At 35.8% G+C, this 22,422-nt stretch overlaps 1 protein-coding gene across 1 annotated transcript; it reads right to left on the bottom strand.

The window, feature by feature from the left end:
- Positions 1–21,023: 21,023 nt before the first annotated feature.
- LOC136824936 (uncharacterized) lies at positions 21,024–21,916 on the bottom strand. Its single transcript, XM_067080922.1, has 3 exons — positions 21,717–21,916; positions 21,379–21,581; positions 21,024–21,123 (listed from the first exon to the last, which is right to left on the bottom strand). The coding sequence occupies exons 1-3, from the start codon at positions 21,834–21,836 to the stop codon at positions 21,024–21,026; spliced, it is 423 nt and encodes a 140-aa protein (XP_066937023.1). The 5' UTR covers positions 21,837–21,916.
- Positions 21,917–22,422: the final 506 nt, after the last annotated feature.

The raw sequence follows: 22,422 nt of genomic DNA, 5'->3' as shown, positions 1-22,422 counted from the left end.
GTTTCTCGAAGAAATGACGTACTCATCGTCGTATGAAAAACATCCTACTGTTTTTCACGCCGGAGCTCGATTTATAAAGAGATTTGGAAAAAATCCATTACGTAATGCTTCCAACAGACAGTCAGGTACAGGCGATAATTCTCCATATTGGGACTAAAGACAGTTGCACACGACGACGAAAGTCTGAATGGAAACGAGGCTGAAAAAGGGTAAAAATCGATTTTATCACTCCGCATATCAGCTTTTTTTCCCGCGCTTTTGCCAAAAGAATCAAAATAAACGAGTGAATTTTTTTGCTTTATGATTTTCCGAATCCGAAATGACGAGAGCAATTTTCGAATCTTACGAGTTATCATGTGATTACGAGTTGATTACACGATGAGTTTCACCATATTTCAATATGATGAAAGAAATTCTCTCTTGTCACATCAAAAAAAATATTTTTTTCTTTTTAAGTTATTGTATACAGCTTGCTTGACACGTTCGGTTGAAAAAGAAGAGAAAAATAGACACAAGAATTATTATTTTCAAAAATTGCGCTTCAATACAATTAACGATCAATTGCACGAAAGCGCAACAAATATGAGAGAAAATAGCCCATCGAGTAATTAACTGTCAAAGGGGGTCACCCCTTTTTAAGAAAATCTTAGAATCAAAAGGTGTACTAACTATTTAAAAACTGCTGATTCTAAGTGTATTTTGTGTGAGACAGGTAAGGTTTAAAAAATTCTTCCCAAAATCGGAAAATCGGGAATTCTTTTTTCAAAGTGTGGAAAATCGGGGTAGTTGACATAAATCTGTGTTATAAACAAGTCAAAAGCAGGTAATACTCATGTGTGTCATAAAATACACTGAAACAGACTGAGAAAATACACTGTGTCTCTGCGTACTTGGGCTGTAGGCTCATTTTTTGGGGTGGTATATACAGAACAGGGTCAACAAAAGTTAGTACCTTAAAGAAAGAAAATTTGGCGGATTTGTCTGAAATTTGGCGGATTTGTCTGAAATCCGCCAAATAAAGTTCTCGCCAAATTTAATTTTTTCGGCCATCCAACAAATTAAATTCCTGCCAAATTTTTTTTTTTTCATTTTATGTCCGATTTTTCACAATTTACCCCTAAAAGAATGCGATATCATATGTTTTCACCCTGATTTTGGATCTAAAAATCTGTCATTCGCCAAATTAAATTTCCGCCAAAATTAGCTTTTTCCCTGATGCGCCAAATTAAATTCCCTATGAAAAAACTTTCTTTCTTTTAAGGTACACAGTGTACTACCAGTACCAGTAGTGTACTGTCCTTTTGAAAAACTTAAAAATATACTCATGGTATCGTGTATTACAGAGGTCAGACAGGCTTTAACAAGTTCCCCGAGTTTCCCTGAGTTTTGGTTGATTTTTAAGGCAGGCTTTAACAATAATGAAGTTCCCTGAGTTTCGAGGATGTTTCCCTGAGTTTCCCTGAAGATCGGACGAAATCCCCCCCCCCTGGGTTTCCCCGAGTTTCCCTGATTGTTTTCAAAATTTATAATTTTTCCAGGTTTTCCAGGGTCTGTCTGAACCCCTGAACCCTGTATTAACTGACTGATCCCCTGTTTTATGCCTTATTTTAGTTGCAGGGGTGAGTCAAATTAAAATTTTTGAAGCTCTTAAGAACTCAATTCTCACTGTTGATATAACTGTTGATATGGAGGATGAAACTCTGAAAACAAACCCGTACTTTATTGGCAACATAGCTTTTCTTGGCGTCCGCTATATCATTTATTCCAATGAGAATGCTTTCGTTTATGCTTCCGTGAACCAAATAATAGAAAAGTGATGGACAGAAGACAGGAAAGCCAGGTCCGTCTTGTGAGATTGAGTGCGCAATCATCGTTCCTAATTTCACGTACAGTTTTGTTACGATGACGCTACTTTGGTACACAGGTAGAAAATAGCCACTTTCACATTGCAGGGACCATTGTTTCCGAAACTGCTCAAAGAAAAGCGTGTAACAATGATTCAGAACACCACCATAATCAGCTGCTTGGTTGAGAATTATCTTCAACGGCCGGTCTGGTTGAAATTTACTTGACTTATAAAAACCCAAAAGGTCGTTATAAACACTTTGGGTGTGTACATTTACTCTGTATACGTTATCGCTCAATTTGTCTTCCAAATGAAGTATTAGTTCATCGAGGGTTTTAAACTTCTTCTTCTCAAAGATGGGTTTGCTCAAAAAAATATCATCACATGACTCACTGATGTCATATGAATTTTCTTTGAGCAGATTCTGTATGTGATGTTCATCATGTTGAGGAAACATGGTTTTCAGAAGATCCAGTTTCTCAGCAACGGTCAAGGTTTTGCTTGATCCAGCTTGTTGAGCTGAGGATGTGGATTGAATATCCTTGTCAGTTTTGATCTTCTTGATTGGTGGAAAGGCTTGTTTAGCAATAGCTTCATCGATTACTAACTGGGCTGAGCCAAGTCTATCCAGATCTTTTTCCAACTGGTACATATCAGTATTAGGGAGAATAGCCCGAAGATAGACCATGTCATTCTAAAAGAAAAGTCTGAAGTAGTTAAAACATTTATAAATTCATTCTTATCACTAAGCAATAAAGACTAAAAGGAGTGCCTCTCCAGGATATTTATGAAATTATCGACTTAGCTTATCAACTTAACTTTCAAAAAATGACGAGAGTATTTTCATAGTTCGAAAGGGGGTCACTACCTCTTTCATTCTCAACTTCCCCCTGCTAGAGTTTACCCCCTTTCAAAGTATGATGCAACTTCCCTGAAAATTGGGAAAACTCAGCCCAGCTATAGCAGAATTAACACAAGAAATTTCAATTCAATTCGAAGAAAGTTTTACTTCCTCTTGGAAATTACTCTTACGTTCCAAATAAACGGGGGGGGGGGTTGGAAAATTTTCTAGATTTTAATAAACGGGGGGGACCTAATTGCCGGGGGGGGGTTGGAAATTGTACTTCTGAAACCCAAAAATAAGGTACAAATAGGCTAAAACCAGCCTATTTAGAGCAAGTTAAGGGGCCTTCTCTTTGACATCTGAAAATATTCTTTGAGATTAATAAACGGGGGGGGTCCTAATAAGGTCCAGGGGGGTTGGAAAATTTTCGAAAAATTAACAAGCGGGGGGGGGGGGGCAGTTTATTTGGAACCTAAGAGTAAATGAAAAAAAATCTAAAGTACTTGACCTTGAATCACGAATTTACAAGTCGCACCAGAACTGCAAGAGCCCAAATCAACAAAACTCCACCCATAGCTATAAGCAAAAAGCTCCTAGCCAAAAATTTAAAAAATTGCTAAAAATGAAGGTCCTCGAATCTTCCTTAAACCTATTTTGAAAGCTATGGTATTTTGCAACAAAAAGCAACAAAAATTGGAGCTTAATCTTGTTTTAAAAACTTTTATTGCATTTTTTAGATTTTTAGAAAATTGCAGATAAAAAAACCTTGAAAAATATATTGAATTTTGTGTTTTTTTCTTGTTGGCTTCATTTTCAACCCCTACTTCTAACCTTTTTAGAAATTTTTACATTATTTCTGACAATTTGGTATATAGCATGCATAGGTTTAAAAAAAATCATCATAGGCAAAAAAATTGTCTACTTTTATAGTACTGTTAAACTGCTTTAAAATAAAAATGGCTCATCCAAAAGATCATTATGTAAGCACTTTTTGAAAGTTGGAGAAACTTTTCAAGAGGCTTGATTTGTTCTTTCACTGACTAGTACAAAGTAAGAGTTTTTTTTTTGTCACAGTTTTTTCCCCATGAAACATGCCATAGGGCTACATTGAGTTATCACAATTACAATATATTGTACAAATTTTTTTCTCAATAGCACGTGCATTTCAGCGCTATGCCAAGGCGAAGAAGAAGTCAAATCATCGCCATCCAACTCGGGTAACTTAATGCATGTCCCAAAAATGCATTAATTTTTCCGCCCCAGTTCCAGTCCCTAAACCATAACAAACTATACATTTTTAAAAGCGTATTTGGATGTAGAATACCGTATTCGGTGTAATTTAAATTCTTTCTCAGTATAGTTAGAGATATCTTAAGAAAACCTGATTATGACGTCATGATTGATGACGTCATAAATACAAAAAGTTGAATATCTCGAGAAATATAAATCAAAACTTTATGAAATTTGGACCCGAGAACAACAATGCTAGAGTTTGGCAATTGGTGTGCCTGTGGTGGCTTGTTTTTTTTATGTGCCAAGGAGCAGCAGCAGAAGAGACCGCAGTTTGGCCATTCACTTAGATTACAAGACATTTTATTGTTTGTCTATTAAAGCGGTTGATATTACTTTACTTCAATTTTTATTTTGAATATTTCTCTAAAACTGAGAATGTATCATAAACCAGCCAAATATTAGGATAAATTTATGTGTATCAATTAATAATAGGCTCTTTCAGAAAAAAATTATACATAGGTGTTGGAGGATATACGTTTTTTTATATAAGAACTTATGTCTTCGATGGCCGAAATAATAAGAACATGTTAAGAACATTTTAAGGCTTTATGGACTCGAAAACATCCAATTTATTTAGGAAATTGCACAAAAATACTCGCAAAATGGTGAAAATAAGAACATTTTTAGGCTTAAAACTCAAAGTGCGGTTTTTCGGAATTGCGGAAATCGACCCTTTTTTCTTTGGAATTTCGGAATTCAGGCAAAATTCCTTCGGTATTTCGGAATTCTGAAATTGTTTCGGTAACGGAAATCCATGAATTTTTGCTTCGAAACTTCGGTATTATAAAGTTTTTATCCCCTTTTTTCGGAATTCATACATGAAAAATTGATGAAAAATTAATCAATTGTAAAAGGGGTTACGCACGAAACGAAAATCTCGTGTTCGCAAGCGAAAGGTCTTTTAAACGGTACCTTAGGAAGCTTATTTCTCATTCCCGGCGAAATTTTCCCATTTACAACAGAAAAGGACCGAAAGTAGCCCAATTTTTGTTAACTTGTTTAATAAAGGGTTAGTCGGGTGTTATCTACCGTACTTACACATAACAATCCAAACGCTTCCTTATCAAAAGCGCTGAAATCCCAAAAAAGTGGCTATACCGCCATTTTGCGATTTTGGCGCTTTCGTTTACTAGTAGGGGTACGTACGGTAAAATTAAAACTAAGGGAACCCAGCCGTTTGCGTGATGCGTGATCGTGGGAAATAATTCGAGGCATGGTGCGTGATTTGGGCTATTATGATGTATCAACCACTTTTGGTGATTTGCATGATTGATTGTCACGAGAGCAAGATAGATTTCTACAGAGCATTTTAAGCATATAAAAACTCTGGTCAAGGATACTTTGAAAGCTAAAGTTGAAGTTGCTCTGGTGAATAAAAACTTGATTTTGGGACATTGAGCCTCTTTCACGAAGTTAACGTATTTTTGAAAATGCTTAAAACAAAGTTTTTGAAAATCAAAAAATTTTTAGAAAGTTGACATTCTATTTTTAAAATAAACTGCTTTTTGAATTTTTAAGAAAATCTTTTCTACATACTCTTGGGTACCTAATAGCCGGGGGGTTGAAATAAGCGGGGGGGGGGGGGGGGGGGTTAGAAAAAATCTCAAAACTTAATAAGCGGGGGGGTGGAATAAAAATGTCCTGGGTGGAAAATTTTTGAAAAGGAGGCTGATACAGCTGAATTAGGACAAAAAAGGGAACTTTCAAAAATATTTTCCCAAAAATTAATAAGCGGGGGGGGGGGGGGTTGGAATAAGAATGTCCTGGGTGGAAAATTTTCGAAAAATTAATTAGCGGGGGGGACGGCTATTAAGTACCCGAGAGTATTGCTCTAGAATCTATTTTCAAAAATCATTGAAATTATATAATATCTGTGTAGTAAGTAAAACACTGAACATTTTCCTGAAAGCACCGACCAACCTCAAATTACATACTGCTATATGATACACTGGCCCCCCCCCAGCTCCACCGGCTGATTGGTTATAAAATCATCAAATGTTAATGTTGGTGAATTTTAATAGAAAGGAAACGTGTTAACTACACCAAATGTCAGAATGTTTACTCTAAGACCTAATTAATGAAGAACTTGGTAAATCCTGATGGAATACAAGATAGAATAACATATTTCTTTATAAGAACGACTTTATGAGAGTCGAGGCTCAAATGGCCAAGGTATAAAAACAACTTTAAACACAGTTCTTACAAAAAAATAACAATTGAGGTGAAATAAGCAAAAATTGTATGCTTTTTTATTATAAAAATTCAATAAATACAATTAATGGGACAATAGTGTCGTCGTGTTACAAAAATACAGGCTGTTTGTAGGAAAAAAATAAGATCTAGCTGAAACTTTCTCCAGACCTTCTCTATAGGATGCTTATACCTCAGGAAAAATTCCCCTAAAATCCCACTGGTGGAACATCCCTTTTTTGGGACATTTCTATTTTCCCCAGGCAAAATCCTAAGGGCGAGATTTTAGGGGAATTTTTCCTGAGGTATAACCATCCTATAGAGAAGGTCTGGAGAAAGTTTCAGCTAGATCATATTGTTTTCCCGTAAATTATGCTGAACGACCCCACTACAAAGATAGTCTCAAGTATCTTAAAATTTCGATCTAAAATAAGAATATCATAACGATTCTTCGGTATAGAAAAAATAAAAACATCCTAGGCTCAACTAAGAGTTTTGGAAGAAAATATGAGTAACTCAAGCATGTGGTAAACAATAAAATTGTAATCAAATAAAGTATTTATTGATTTATCTTATTGAAACTCATAGGAATCATAGAAATAAAAATGAGATAAAAGATGAGAACAGCAAGGTCTCAACAAAAAAATTACCGGTTTAAATAAACGAGACTGTAAAACGAAAAGGTATTAGAAAAATCCGAAAAATCCCCAAGAGTCCTAAAATTTCTCAAAATTTATTGACATAACTTAATCTAAAATCTAGCAAGTCCTAGAAATTTCCATAAATTCCATATATCCTTAAAAAAATTCATAAGTTCAAAAACCCAGAAAAGTCAAAGATTATAAAATATATAAATCTATCTCTTTTGTTGAAATAATCCATAATTTTACCTCCGGACAAATCGACCCCTGGGCCTGGGTATGACTGTTTTTTGCAATTTTTTCAAGAATTGGGATGGTTGTTACTTTAAAGGTAAATTGGGTGTGTCAGGTATGTGCAAAATTCTGTCTCTCACAGGGTCAATTTTCAATTTTTGGCTTGGACATACCCATCACTTAATACCCCTGGTCCCTATAAAAATCACCCAAGCCCAATGAAGAGTTTTTTCTGGCACAGCACAATCATTTATACCGTCAACTGCTAACTTGGGACTATCTGACAAAACATGGGACGGCAATTCGGCCACCATTTCACCGAACCTCCAAAATAATTTGATTTGAGTTAATGAACGCCGTATCAAAAAATACACGATTTCTTTTTCGCACCAAGTAGGCTTTTAAATAAAAATATGAAGAAAATCCGTAGTGGAATACATGCCAGTGTCTGGAACGAAGAAGAACAAATTAGTGGCAAAACGTCACTTGCACGGGCGGCATATTACACGCTTGTTATTGGTTAATCCCATCAGGCGAATCAGCGTCCAGTCATTTTGAATGAAAACAAAAAAGTTAAAAAGGGCGCGTTATCAGTGAAAGTTATCGTGACATGTTATGACAGAAAGTAAGATTGATAAAATTGGTGGAGTGCAGGCCAGACTGTCAACAGTCCCATGTTTTGACCAATCGTCCCAAGTTAGACGGTAATATACAGATTTTAGAGAAGAAAAAGATCCAAGAATTATCCATTTAACAAGTTTATATTGAAGCAAACAAAACCCATTTGATGCACTTTCATGGTCCATCAGGCTGTCAGTTGTTGTCTGTCCAGCTGTCAGTTACCGTCCGTCAAACATCAATAATAATCATATCCAGATATCATAACATATAAACTTATCAAGCATATGATGAATGTACGCTATGCATATACAGCACACTCACACCTGCACACACGTATTACGTGATTAATATATCGTACTTGATCATCAAGCCGTTGTTCCCTTGTTTCTTCCATCCACTTGAGTAAGCTGATATTTCTAGTCTTTACCAGCTGTGACTGTTCCCATGCCATTTCCAGAAGAATCCTGAATTTAGGAAAATCAAATCTTCCAGTTCTTCGCTCAAACAAAGCAATCAGTGAACAGGTAGCTACAGTTTCAAAACTTGAAGAATGAGGTACCAAACTGAACCATCATAGTTCCTAGATATATCCAATTCTCTAATCAACAAAAAAGTTATGCTGGAGCTAGCCATTTTGAATATTCTGCCAGACATTTGCCAGTTTCTTAGATAGAAAAAACACCAGGATAGAAAACAGGAGTACTTTTAATGTTGTTGATAATTTTAAAGCAAATCTTCTAGTCAAAGCAAGTCAAACCCAACAAACCAATCAATGTCGTCAGTCGTCAACAGCCAAAAGTTTCCAGGTTTTTGGTTTTGTTGACAAAAATGTTTTGTTTACTTTCTCGTTCAATCAATGTCGTCAGTCGTCAACAGCCAAAAGTTTCCAGGTTTTTGGTTTTGTTGACAAAAATGTTTTGTTTACTTTCTCGTTGTCGGGGGGAAACCCGATTTGCCGATTAGTGACTTTCCCGCCTATTTCCCGATTTCCTATACTTGGTTGGACTTACCATAGTTAAAAACAGATTCGTAAATGTAAAGTTAATTTAGTGAATTTTGTCCGTACAACGTTCGAATCGTTCGAAAAGTTGCAAAAAAGTTAAAGATTTGAAAAATGCAACACGCATAGTATTGATTTTCGGGTTAATTTCGGTTTTTTTTCGCACGCCCGCCCGCCGTTGAAAAAAGGGACGCACTCGCTCGCTGCGCTCGCTCGTGCGTAATCAAAACGAGGAAAAATACCAAAAAAATCGATATCGGAAATGCAAGTATTTTTTTACGGAATTTCGGAAATTTTGGCAAAATTATTCGGTACTTCGGAAATCACAAACCCCGTACCCCCCCCCCTCAAACAGTTTAGAACATCGCAAGGCTTCAAAAGTTTTCGACGTTCTCATAAAAAAAAACGTGTTTAACAAGTTCTTTCAATTTCGATTTTTCACTACTTTCTAACATATTCTGGAAGAGCCTACTCATTTTTCTCTTAAAAAAGCCTTTTGTATGAATGAACCAATTTTTTAACATTCGAGCAACTGATAATTCTAGCTACTTCTAGCTGATATATACATGAAAGATGGAATATTGCTAAAAATGCTAAAGTCTCTATAACAAATTACAAATTGGCACACGCCTACTAATATAAACTTAAATAAAATCTAATCTTTACGATCGCATGTGAGTGGAGTTTGCCTGAGTAAGGAACCTTGTTTTTTCTTTTTTTCAACGATACCTTAGATGTAATTGAGGAATTCCTCCATTTGACGGGTTTGACCTGTCAATTATAGAAAAGATGTTTTAAATTCTATTAGGTTACAGTATCCTATCTATATCATTCATATTTCTCCTTTTCTCTTGAAAAAAAACTCAATACTTAAGGTGGCTCCTATAGATAAAATTTAAGTAATTGATGGATGGATAAAAAAAAAAAAAAAAAAATTCAAGTTTGGTTACTTTCATCAATTTTTTGAAAATTTATTGGCCTTTTTCATCCAAAATGGGCCGAAAAACGCATACATCCTTGCTCAAAAAATCTCAAAAACTACAAAAGCTATAACCATAAAACTTCACATGCTGTTTACACATGTCATGGTCTATGTTCTGAGTTTTTTTCAACTTTGAAGTCAAAAGGGAGCTTGAGCTATGGCCGAAAAACCTAATTTTTCAAAATCCGAGGGGGTCGGGTTCTACCTTGAAAACATCATAGCAAATTTTCCTACGGTCAAATACTCTTCAAAAAAACTCAGCACATGCTTGCATATAGAATGAACTGGAGGATATTGATAGTTTATTCTTTTCTTTAATGTTTTGTCATCTTTTATTTTCAGATCAAAACATTCAATAGTACATAAATTAAAAAGTAATTACAATTGTTTCATCAATTATTGAATGATCTTTATCCATGTTTTGATCTTGTCACATTGTTGGATTATCATTGGATTACTGACACAGTAATCAACATGGTTGTGCTCGATTGTCCGCTACCAGGATGTGGTTTCCAGACACCTGATCATGACGTCATTGGTGCAGCCGCTATCCTCAACCTTCACTCACACACACACATTATGAATCTGGCACCACAAGCTGCTCCACGACCGAGTGCCCCAAAGCTGATCCGACGAAAGATTCAGGACAACTCAACGTGTGAGGATTGGAATGCCTTCATTAGACGCTGGGACACCTTCCGCATTGGCTCTGGAATCACTGACCAAGCTGCTTCCACTCAACTGCTTGAATGTACAACCGAGAAGCTTGGAAATGTCGTCCTACGTGCACACCCAGACTTTACAACAAGGACTCTACAGGATGCGCTTACCACACTCAAGTCCATTGCTGTCATCCCAGTTGCTGTTGGCGTACTTCTCAACGGAAAAAAGGATAGAGAAAAAGGTTTCGAAATATTTCATATTTGAGCGCGGATGAACTTTTCACTGGCTTCACTTACAACAATAAATATGCGTAATTCTTCCGTGAAAGCTTTTGCAAGTGTGACCACGAATTTTTGTTTTGATTCGGCTTTTTTCACGTTTGGACGCTTTTGGGTCAGTAATTTCCTTTTCAATATGGCGATGAGCGTGCATTGAGCTGGTGGTACTCAACTCAAGGCTTTTGAATGGACCTGCTGCCAATTTATTGGTCATGAATGTGTTTCACTCACTATGCACATTCAGAAGAAGTATTGAAAAAGGTAACTTAATAATTCTTTTTAACTTTTAGAGGTTTTCCCACGTTCAAACTTGAGAATTATGCACTGTGACTGTTGATTTGATTGAGACCCCCTTGTCCATGTGTAATGGCTATCACTACTGTATTGAGCTGAAGGCAAGTTCCTATGTAGACTAGAGGTATGTCTGCTCCCAGGAGAGCTGCATGTTCCTCAATCCATACTCAATCCCATCAATGGATATACATAATAGATTTAACATGGATGACTAATCAAACCGATTAACCAATCGATCGATTCGGATTATTAGTACGTAATTGATAACTGTTACCAATGGTAATGGATGACCAATCGATTGATCTCGAATAATCGATAGGTTATCGCAGTATCGTACCTATTTATTCTAAAATCTTGAGTATCTATCTTTGATTGTTTTTTTTTCATTCCTAAGGCAATATAGCCTGCCTTGGAATTCTGATTATCGATTGTCTATCGATTATTAAAATTAATCGATATACAATCAATTGGTCAACATGAATTGGAAAAAGTTACAGATTGTATCGATTGGGAGAGTCTGGTTTAACACACACTCTCCCATGTAATACACTGATAACTCTTTCCATTTGATAATCATGTTTTTTTAAAGGAGGCTCGATTGCTTATCGATTGATCGAATGATCATAAATTGGCTCTAACAAGCAGTTAGTCACACTAGCGTCCCGCCAAAATGCATATCAAAGATTAATGCTGCGAAAGCGCTATATCATTTACTTGACTCTCAAGCAAAAAAATGCGCCGCAAAACTTTTAAAGGGATTCATGAAAAAATAACCCGGCGCTTTTTAATGAAATTAATATTTTCAAAAACTTTGAGAAATTGCCTAAAATTTGAGCCATAGATGAAAAAAATTGAGCCAAGCCAACCTTGAAAACTAATTTGACGATCAACTTCCCAAGAAAAAGATCTACGGGGGAGGCGGAACCCACCTGGATCCGCGCACCGCCGGGTAGGCTGTTTCTCGGAAATTTTTGCCGGACCACAAACAATGACCCATTTACATGGGCGGAATTATTTTTACTTTAGCGTATAAACAAGGCCTTAAAAATCGAAGCGCTGTCTCGGGAATTGAATGACAAAATTTGGTTGGTTAATATTTGGCTGCTGCACGTTCGCAATCTGTCATTTTGTCTCATTTTAAGTTTTCAAGTTTTAATTGATTGTCTTGGGATCTTGAACTTGATTCAGGTAACTCTCTCATCCTTGTTATTAAAATACATCCTGTAGATGACTGATGTTGTTTTTTCTGAAAGCTTGATTTCCTAGTGTGACTAACTGACAAGATAAAAAAAACAATGATCAATCAATATACAGTACTCAAGATTTTAGTCTCAATCAACTATCAATTATTGGGATTGGTTATCAACTAAATTGAATAGGACCAGACGTTACTACTCATTGTTAACCGGTTACTTTTTCGAAGCGGGCTTTTTGCGCAATGCAATTTGTTCTTTTCGCATGACGACGGGCCTTCACTGTCCAGAGTTGCCCGTCGTTAGGAAAATTCATTGTGACATCACTTTTTCAAAGGAAAATTAACAATGCGTTGACATCATTTCTCTCATTTTTTATTTCTGACGTCAGAAATTATAACAATTTTTTATCTCTTTTTGCTTGTTTTTCGCTATTTTTCCTGGATACAGCGCTAAAAATCAATTGAAGCTGAAGGAAACGGTTAACAAATAGAATAATGACCGGTTTCTTTTCGGGCTGTATTGAAAATATTGTCCTCGGTCAACACAACAACCTTGCACAGGGGGGGTCGGTAGTAAAATCTCTATACGGTAAAATAGTTTACGGTCTGGACATCCAGGCTAGGTTTAAGCTAGAAAGTCTCAGCATAACTTCTTCACATTCTAGACAGTTCTAGAGACATTTTCCTAATCAGGGTGTCATGCTTGAATAATTAAAAACTCCATTCCAACTCCAGCACAGACTGGCACAGATTATATTTTTTATTGTTGTTGTTTCCTTTGCATTGCATCCATTGAAATGGGGAGTTATCATGATTTACGCTGGAGTTATTTTTAATATTCAACACAGCACTGTGATTAGGAAAATATCTTTTCTAGCCAGTTAGTATAATTTACTTATAGGATGAAAACAAATTTTCATTGAAAGTTTCAAACCAAGAAAGTGAAATTTATGCAAAATTAAAATTTGTGATTTCTGCCTATACTTTGTCTGAAATTCAGTGGCCCAGCATGTTTCTCTTGTGTAGAAAGCTATTAATCAGGCTCATTATTATAGCATGGGCTTATAATGGAAATTCCATGATATAAGCCCATTACAGTATTATTTCTGAGATTCAGTGGTCCCCCGCATGTTACTCTGGTGTAGAAAGCCATTAATCAGGCTCATTTTTATAGCATGGGCTTATAATGGAAATCCCATGATATAAGCCCATTCATAGTATTATTTCTGAAATTAAGTGGTCCCCAGCATGTTTCTCTTGTGTAGAAAGCTATTAATCAGGCTCATTATTATAGCATGGGCTTATAATGGAAATTCCATGATATAAGCCCATTACAGTATTATTTCTGAAATTCAGTGGTCCCCCGCATGTTACTCTGGTGTAGAAAGCTATTAATCAGGCTCATTTTTATAGCATGGGCTTATAATGGAAATCCCATGATATAAGCCCATTCATAGTATTATTTCTGAAATTAAGTGGTCCCCAGCATGTTTCTCAGGTGTAGAAAGCTAATTAATCAGGCTCATTTTTATAGCATGGGCTTATAATGGAAATCCCATGATATAAGCCCATTATAGTATAATTTCTGAAATTAAGTGGTCCCCAGCGTGTTTCTCAGGTGTAGAAAGCTAATTAACCAGGCTCATTTTTATAGCATGGGCTTATAATGGAAATCCCATGATATAAGCCCATTATAGTATTATTTCTGAAATTAAGTGGTCCCCAGCGTGTTTCTCAGGTGTAGAAAGCTAATTAACCAGGCTCATTTTTATAACATGGGCTTATAATGGATATCCCATGATATAAGCCCATTATAGTATTATTTCTGAAATTAAGTGGTCAGTCCTATTGTAAATTTTCAAAAAAATACTAATCAATGACAAGTTTTATAAGTGAAGTATATATCTGGAAGTCTATCTTCTGCAAAAATTTTAATTCTGTAATGAAAATAATTTTTAGAAAGTGATAAAATAAATATAGAAATTTTTGTGAATGTGTCAGTAATATAAATACTAATAATAACAATCATACAAATGTTACACACTGAACTTATTTGAATAATATTTACAATTTAAATGAAGAGTCAATGTAGTAAAAATTCTTTTAAAAATTATATCTTAATTGATGTTACGCTATTCATTTTGCTTATGGAATGAGTGTAAACCTGGACAGGATTCCATAACATTTTTATAATCTCACAAATTTACTCTCGTTAATCCTAAAAAAGCATTCCTGCTTTCAAAAGTTTAAACTTAGTTATTTTAACTTCTAATTTGTGTCTGGTGATCTAAGTTAAAATAATATCAAATTTTGATTTCAAGCACTTGATGATCGACATTGCATTTTTCTCCCTCACATATTCTTCTTTATCATCTTCGGTATAACGCCATGTGTACTCGTTGTCTGTTTTTAATGCCTTCTTTTCTAACAATTTTAGAGCCTCAGTAGCCTTTTCCCACCTTACAACAAGTTTCACTCCTATCTTAGTAAGGATTTGATCAAGTTCGCCTCCTGGTCTGTTCTTCATTTTCTCATAGCTATTAGTCAAGCTTTCTTCTCCTAGCACCTGATTTAGCAGCTCTTTGGTAGAGAAGGATTTTTTACGTAAGAGTGCATGTTTCTCTTCACCTAAGGAAGAATAAAATAATTTTTTTTTCATTTTACAGGACAACCAAGTCAGACATTGTTTACGAGTAATGGATTTTTAAGCAGTTTAAGCAAGAATATGACGGTAAGCAAGTTTATCTTTATATAAACACTTACTTTGGGTCTCATCACTTGGGCAGCGAATTGGGGTTTTTTGATTGATTGATTGATCTAAATGACACAGTACAATGATTATGCATAGTGTTATGGGTTTTTTATTAATTCTAGATAGCATATCAATTGAAAATAAATGCTTGAATCATTGTTACACTAAGTTGATGCGGATTTAGTTGAATTGATGAATTGCGTGTTGCATTGAAACTTACTCGATAAATTTTGATTAGGTCCTCGGGTTAAAACAACTGGACTTGCTGATAAACCTGAAAAAAATGGTTTTAAATTTTTTTTAACACGATGTCATCTAATTCCTCTCAGGTTGAAGTTGTGATCAGCTTTTGCGATGCTACAAATACAAGAACTAGTTTACCAAAATCTGAAATAGGTAAAACAAATATTCTTAGTGTTCTAGATCAAGCTAGAGAAATCTGGTGAAACTTACTAGAGTTATCATGGCTTGGTCCTGGTGTTGAGTGGTCTTGTATCATTGATACGTCTGAAACTGAAGATTTTTATTGCTGGTAAAATTTACAAGAAAAATTCATTCTGTTAAATTTCTTTTTTTAAGGTTAAAAATGTCATAAGTCGCAATGTTATGAATGAAAAAAATTGGTGTGACAGTGTACATTGGACATTGGTAAGAAATAATTTTACTGCTAGAAAATATAAAACTTGTGAAACTTACTTGAACGTTCATGACTTGGTCCAGGGGTTGCCTGGGTATGATACATGGGAACATCTGAAATTTGAAGATCTATGGGTGTGTCTAAAACAAAGATACAGATTGTTTCATACATTGCTGAAGAGCAATCGGTAGCACGCAGAGAAATATGTTTAACCCTTAAAATCTAATTTATAATGGAGAATTTACCATCAACTTTAGCAGCTTCAGCCACATTTTTTCCAGTATAGTTTGACTTGATATACTTGGGAAATGCTAAAAAAAAAATATTGCACAATATAAAATCAAGGAAACTGTTAAATCTTCATTTTAAGATTGATGATGCTAAAGGATTGGTACTGTCTATACCAAAGTAATTATTTGCCTCGGTCTGGTATTTTTGAAACAAAATTAACTCACAAGATTTTTGCTGGCCCATAGAGTTGCATGGAGTTGAAGATGCAAACGTTGTCTTGGTTTTACCTAAACAGAAATATTTTTAAAATTCTTGAATCCTGTCCAGGTTTACACTGGAGAAGATAAAGTATTTGACCTAGTTGAATTTTTTTAATTTAAAGTGCATTTATAAAAGACCACATTATGTGGCGCTATGTACCTAATTCAGGTGGGCTCTTCAGTTGCATGTTTGCGATCATAGTTGAGGGAGTAACGTTGAGATCGACCTTCTTTTGCTTTGTCGAATTTGCTATAAAGAAATTGGAAGTCTTTCTAACTTTGAAAACTCTGAGAGTAAAGTGCTGATAGGTTTCTATTAAAATTATCATTCAATTGAAGCAGGCATTTGGAATGTTAGTAAAACAAAGTTTATACTTCTGCTGGAACCTTATTCGAAGAAACTATATAATTTCTTACCTTTTTCAGCTTGTTTTTTGAAATGATTTAGGGTTACAAGGAAGTTTGTCTTCTTTCCGTCATCATCAATGATCTCATAGGCAGGAATTTGAGTAGGAGAGCTTTTGAGGAGATCTGACCACACTTCTTTAACACGGACTAACTCCTGTTTAATTGTTGTATCTCGAAAATGACTGATAGGGAGATTGAGCTTTTTCAGGTCGCTAAACTTGATGCCATCGGTCATTTCTGTCCAAATCCCTTTGACAACTAAAAAATCAGCTATCCTCTCTAAATGAGCTTGCCATATCCTAGGGAACTTTGTGATGAATCGGAAAGGGATTATAGTTTCGGTCTTGGGTGGAAGCTTCTTGCCAGACTTAGAGATTGATGACTCTCTTTTTTTTCTTTTACAGCCATCCTTGTCGGACTTGATTTCTTCACGTACTTGGCAGCGAATAAAGCAGTTGTCCAAGACATTTTCCGGATGATGATTGGAAGTACACTTCGTGCATGTTTTGAGGAAATTAAAGAACCTTTCCTCATCTTCGGCATTCGATGAGGGCATTGGAATTATGCGGAATTGCTCTGAAGCATGGCAAACAAGTGCGTGAAAATACTGGCCGAACAATTTTCGCTTCGTCAACTTCTCAGTCGTTTCGAAAGCCACAATCATTTTCATGGCATGAACAAATGTCACGTTGTACAGCCGCAAAATCAATTCAGCGGACCTCTCGTTCGAGTAGAGGATTTCCTGTATCTCGCATAGAGAAATCAGAATCTGGACTATCTTGTCATCAATTCGTCCATCAACGGCCGTCGTTAATTGGAGCAATGCATTTCGGTAATCTTTCCCTCTCTTTGACTTGCCTTGAAGAAAAAGCAGCTTTCAAAGTTCTCTCAAATACGCCCCGTTCTTTTTTCGGAAGGTGTCTTGGGATTTCCTCGAAAAGATTATTGATATGGTGACCTATTGCGTGCAATGGTTCGACTGGAAGCACCTCGTAATCGCACATTCCAACTTCAGCAAAGCGATATTTGCCAGTATTGTGCAACAGAGCTGGCATTCTGTGTGTTCCCTTCATTTCGTTATCGATCTCTTTCCTCAAATCTTCAACACGACTTTCGACAGGAACAACAATATCGCGTAAATGGAGTTCAAGTTGGGCTTCGTGACTTTTCAGGCAGGAACTGTAGTGCAGAGCACCTTCGCTTTGAAGTTTCCGACCGACCTCAGTCATGTTCAACTTCTCACACTTGTCATCGAGCGACATCTTGGTGGCATTGAATGCGTATTGAAGGTCGTGGCAGCGGAAAGAATTGCACTCGCAACCCCAACAAAAGTAATTTCCTCCTTTTTTGTGACCACTCTCCAACTGACAGGCTGGAGCATCTCCTAAATTGTAGCAAAATATTCAATAATCTTGTTATAAATTTTTACATTAATAGTTAATAGTTGAATATAACAATTTTTGTGTCGATTTACTTTAAAATTTAATCTAAAATCGGGTGTGCTTGTAAAAAAATTTTCTTTTTCTGGCTTGAAAAAATATCTTTTCAAAACAAAATTTGACGAATAACGAAATTGAAATGCCGAGTGTGACCCCTGTAATACAGCAGAATTAGGTCAAAAGGTGGAACTTTCAAAAAAAGAATCAATAAATGGGGGGAGGGGTTGGAATATAAATGTCCTGTACATTGAGTTTCAAGCCTTCTCAGGCAAGAGAAATTGAAGCTACTTATTTCCCATCCAAAACGCGCATAGAACGCGCCGTAATCAAGACGACGGATTGTATCTAGTGGTTCCTTTGTTTTGGAGGATTACACTTTTTTAAATCTAGCGATAGATTTTAGTTTCAATCCGGCGTTTGTGTAAAAACTACGCGCGGAGTTCTGGATGGGAAATAAGTGGCTTCATTTCTCATCAAGATCAAGGAGTCTCGCATGGTCCTGGGTGGAAAATTTTCGAAAAATTAATTAGCAGGTCCCCCGAATATTAGGTACCTGAGAGTAAACAATGGCTCTACTGTTTGAGAACAATAGAATGCTAAGCATAATGTGAGCCTGATATAGACACTTGCTTATAAAAAACATGTATTCCCGGAAACGAATAAATTTAAATAGATAAAAAAACCTTTGAAAAATCGCATTCTATCGTTGATCTCCGCGCCGTTGAACATGATGGGTTTTTTGTTCATCTCCTCGATGTCGGCAAAACGTATTGAACTATACATTAGCTGCTGGTCGTTTGACGGACACCTTGCCAGTATATACATCTCCGGCCTTTCAACAAGATCTGGGATGTCAAAGAGTGTCCCTTAAAAATGAAAAATATTCCATTGCGAACTTACTGTAAATCGACTATTCCCTGCGCACGTAGGTTTAAACTCGTGTTATACCTTATCGGGGAAAAAAATGTCGGGGAAAGTGACGAAAATTTTGATGGGGTGACGAAAATTTCCCCGGACGAATTTTTCCCCGATATTTTATCACCCGACCAAAACGATTTTTTAAACCCCAACCAAATTAAAATTGCTTTAAACGTCGAATTGGGCTCTTCCAGAAAAAATCCGTTCATGGGGGGTGGAGGATATATTATTTTTTTCATGAATTGCCCGTGGACATTTTGATTTTTAACCCCCTGGACACGGATTATACCCCTGGGACAAACATCAAATCAACCCCGTGGACACAAAAAATTACCCCTGGACATTGCAATTTTTTGGTATTTTTTCAATACCCCTGGACAATTCATCCTCCACCCCCCCCCCATGAACGGATTTTTTCTGGAAGAAAAGGAAACCATTTCATTTGGACAATTTAGTCGGGGAAAAGTGACGAATTTGAAATTTTGGTCGGGGGAAAGTGACGAAAATGCCTCTAGGTGACGAAATTTTTCCCCGACAAAAAAAAACTCCGACATTTTTTTCCCCGATAACGGAAAACATTATTTAATCAAAACTTAATTAATCTCTGATACTGTTTAACCTAAGGACATTCCACAAGTTATTCAAAAAGCGTAGATAAGATTACATCGTTTTTCTATTGGCTTGCTTAGGAAGCAGGGCTGAAAATCTGAAATTCTGATTTCGTGTCTAGAAAATTTTGCGAGTTAATATTTTGAATCAAGTGATTTTATATGGAATATGGAGATGCGATGGCCAAATGATCTACGGCGTCAGCGCTACAAACAAGATTGCCTATTTGGACACAAAAGTCTTGCACATAAAAAAAGGAGTCTATATAAAGACCTCAGGTATTGTTTTAAAGTAAGAGTGATGTCGTTTACGGCTTTGTTCGTCGTTAAAATTTGGGTTAAATCAACTTTTATTTTTTGACGACATTCCAAATAAAGAAAAGCTCAAAATTTCAAAGTGATCGACTTGTTTTTATAAAATCGTACGGTAGTTTTTCTGACGAAGTTTTCCCCGATAAAGTATTCGGCTCATGAAATTTTTTACATGTTAATTCAAAATGAGTTGCGTATTCCTAATTGATGGCGATCGGTGAAAATAGATTGGGAGAACAAAAACAAAATACAACTGATAATTTCAAATTCATTTCATCTTTTCTTTTCTTTTATCAGAAACCTACAATATCTGCGAAAGATTAGTAAACAATCTCGCAATTCAAATAATAAAATAAAACAATTGAACCTACCTGTCAACGCGGCAAATTCTTCGCTTGTGTAAAATATCGCTTCATCGTAGACGCAATTCAACAAAACAAGGAAATGAGAAGCATTAGAAATGCAAGAAGTGTCGTGCCAGCAAGCCAAGTTTCTTGTCCGTTGTAGCTTTTTCAATTTGTTAGCCATTTCCCGTATATCGTGTGTTTCGTCAAGCTTCATATTTAAGCGCGCGTACTCCAATTTCATATCATCTAAACCGGCGTTTTCGTAGAATTCGTCTGATTTTGGTCTGATGAATCTTGAGTGTTTATCCAACATTTTCTGGCGTATAACTTCGATAGCGAATTTCCTTCCTATAAAAAACAACACATTTCAGCTCGTAAATATGGCATCTACATCATAGGCTGAAAATTTGACAAGTGTTTGCCACAATACAATCCATCGCTAGAAATAAAGACGGCTATGGATTTTCTCTCCTCCTTCTACCAACTCCTCTAAGTGGGTTTTAAATCAAACTGTGGTCAGAAATGAAGATATGTCCTTACCATAAACTTCGAATGTTTCAACTTCAACGTTATCATTCTCATCAAACGTAAGTCGTTCGTAAGTTTGTGGTACGATTTGCTCGCCGGTTTGATACTCTCCCTGGTTAGTTAGAGAAAAAATAAAAAAAGGAATAACAAAATACACCAAAATTAGAAGGCCCAAATGACCAAATGACCCATTAAATCTGTCTTAAAGAAAATTTAAAAAAATACGCAACTTTCTGAATTTGTTTTAATTTCCTACTTTAATTATTAGGCCCTAATATTGTGCTATTTTTTCCACCCCCACTGAATTTGCTGACTTAAAAACAATAGAGTTCTAATCCCCAGCCATTAAAGAACATCAGAATATCTATCCCCATTGAGTTTTGGTCCGTTATTCTTATACCCTCTGGCTGAAAAAATACAACCAGGTCTGTGAGAAAGGGGTGTGCTTACTTTTAGGTTCCTTCTAATAAAATCTTTCAAATTAACTATAAATTATCAGATATCAGAAAACAACTCTTACATTGTTTACTGCGTCTTTGAGGCGAGTCTTGATTTTTGAACTGCTCTCGTCCGTCGGTACCGGGATATTGGTGTCGAGAATCCTGCAAATCCACAGATTAAAGTTGATTCGAAGTTGATAAAAAATATCATAAACTTACATAAAAAACTCTTAGTATGGAATCCTCGACGATACTCAACTCGTAAAATTTGAAAAAAAGTGGGATTATACCTCGAAATCTAATAAGTATTCCCTTAATTCAATGATTAAGAGTTCATATTTATAGCACTTTGAGTTTTTTTTTCATTTTTCAATTCTCATTTTTTGAAAGAACCTGTAATGTTTATAAAAAACGTACTTTCTTTTGGCCCTACGACGACGCGTCCCACTTGTTGCTCCAAGCTTCATCTTGTCACCGTCCACACCATTCGCGAGAAGAATTTCTTTCGTGACTTGACTGATATGTCCGGGTACATTTTTTGTCTCGGAGTGCATTAGATGATACTTCAGACCTAATCTTGTTAAATTGATTTCTTCTCCTGCTTCTACCAACTCTTTGCCCTAAAAAGGAAGAAAAAGTTAGAAAGGACATCATTGCAGCAGTCTACGCAAAAAGATGATTCTCCAGAGTGAGTGAAATATTGCTGACATCTGCTGATTTTCTTATCTATGAATGCAATATCATGTAATATATACCTCTTCAATCATACCATCGTCAAATTTGTAGTTCTTGACATTACCAGCATTTGCAACGGAAGGTCTAATAGCTTTTTCAGGCATACTGATTGAAGTGGCATAGGGTTCAAGAGTTTGCATTCTTCGAGTTTCATCGTGGCAAGTCAATGATGTATTGGTGCCATAAACTCTAGAAAGTTGAACAAAGGAATGAAAAATCCTGGATTTTAAAGACCATGCTCACATTTTGCAAGACTAGTATTCGCTAACACAAATCTATCAATAGTAGTAATAGAAAGAACAATGCTAAGAAAAAATTAAAAAAAGAAGACAAGTATGGAACTAAAACTAGGAAACTATGGAGGGAATCAAGCAGTTATGTATGGAATTTATTATCACAATCTAGTTACTGTCCAATATAATGTCCATTTCAAATTAGTTTGGAACTGTCAAATAAAATATCCAACTACAGAATGGATAATCATGCATAGTGATGATGAATAACTGCTTGAGCCCCCCCTATAATTACCGCTTTATGATTGTCTCATTGTTCTGATTTTCAATATCCTTCACCACTTCCTTAATGACTTCCTTTTCTAGCCTATCAAATCAAACATGAAAGACTGTCAACTTGAAAACTTAATTTTGAATTTTGCTTGGCCCTCAAGTCTGCTCAAATATAAAGTTGAGAAGTATAAAAAAATTACTGCAATTATAGGAAAACTAA

Source organism: Clytia hemisphaerica, unplaced genomic scaffold (assembly GCF_902728285.1).
Source record: "Clytia hemisphaerica strain Z4C2 unplaced genomic scaffold, Clytia hemisphaerica genome assembly, whole genome shotgun sequence".
Classification (NCBI taxonomy): Eukaryota; Metazoa; Cnidaria; class Hydrozoa; order Leptothecata; family Clytiidae; genus Clytia; species Clytia hemisphaerica.
This window is presented reverse-complemented; position numbering and strand designations above follow the sequence as displayed.

Bases quoted from the DNA above. Each gene is read 5' to 3' on its own strand.
- LOC136824936 (XM_067080922.1), bottom strand. From the start codon at position 21,836: ATGCAAACTCTTGAACCCTATGCCACTTCAATCAGTATGCCTGAAAAA. The intron at 21,582-21,716 runs GTATATATTACA...CTTCCTTTTTAG, and splicing joins ACGATGGTATGATTGAAGAG to GGCAAAGAGTTGGTAGAAGC. The intron at 21,124-21,378 runs GTACGTTTTTTA...GTGGATTTGCAG, and splicing joins CGTCGTAGGGCCAAAAGAAA to GATTCTCGACACCAATATCC.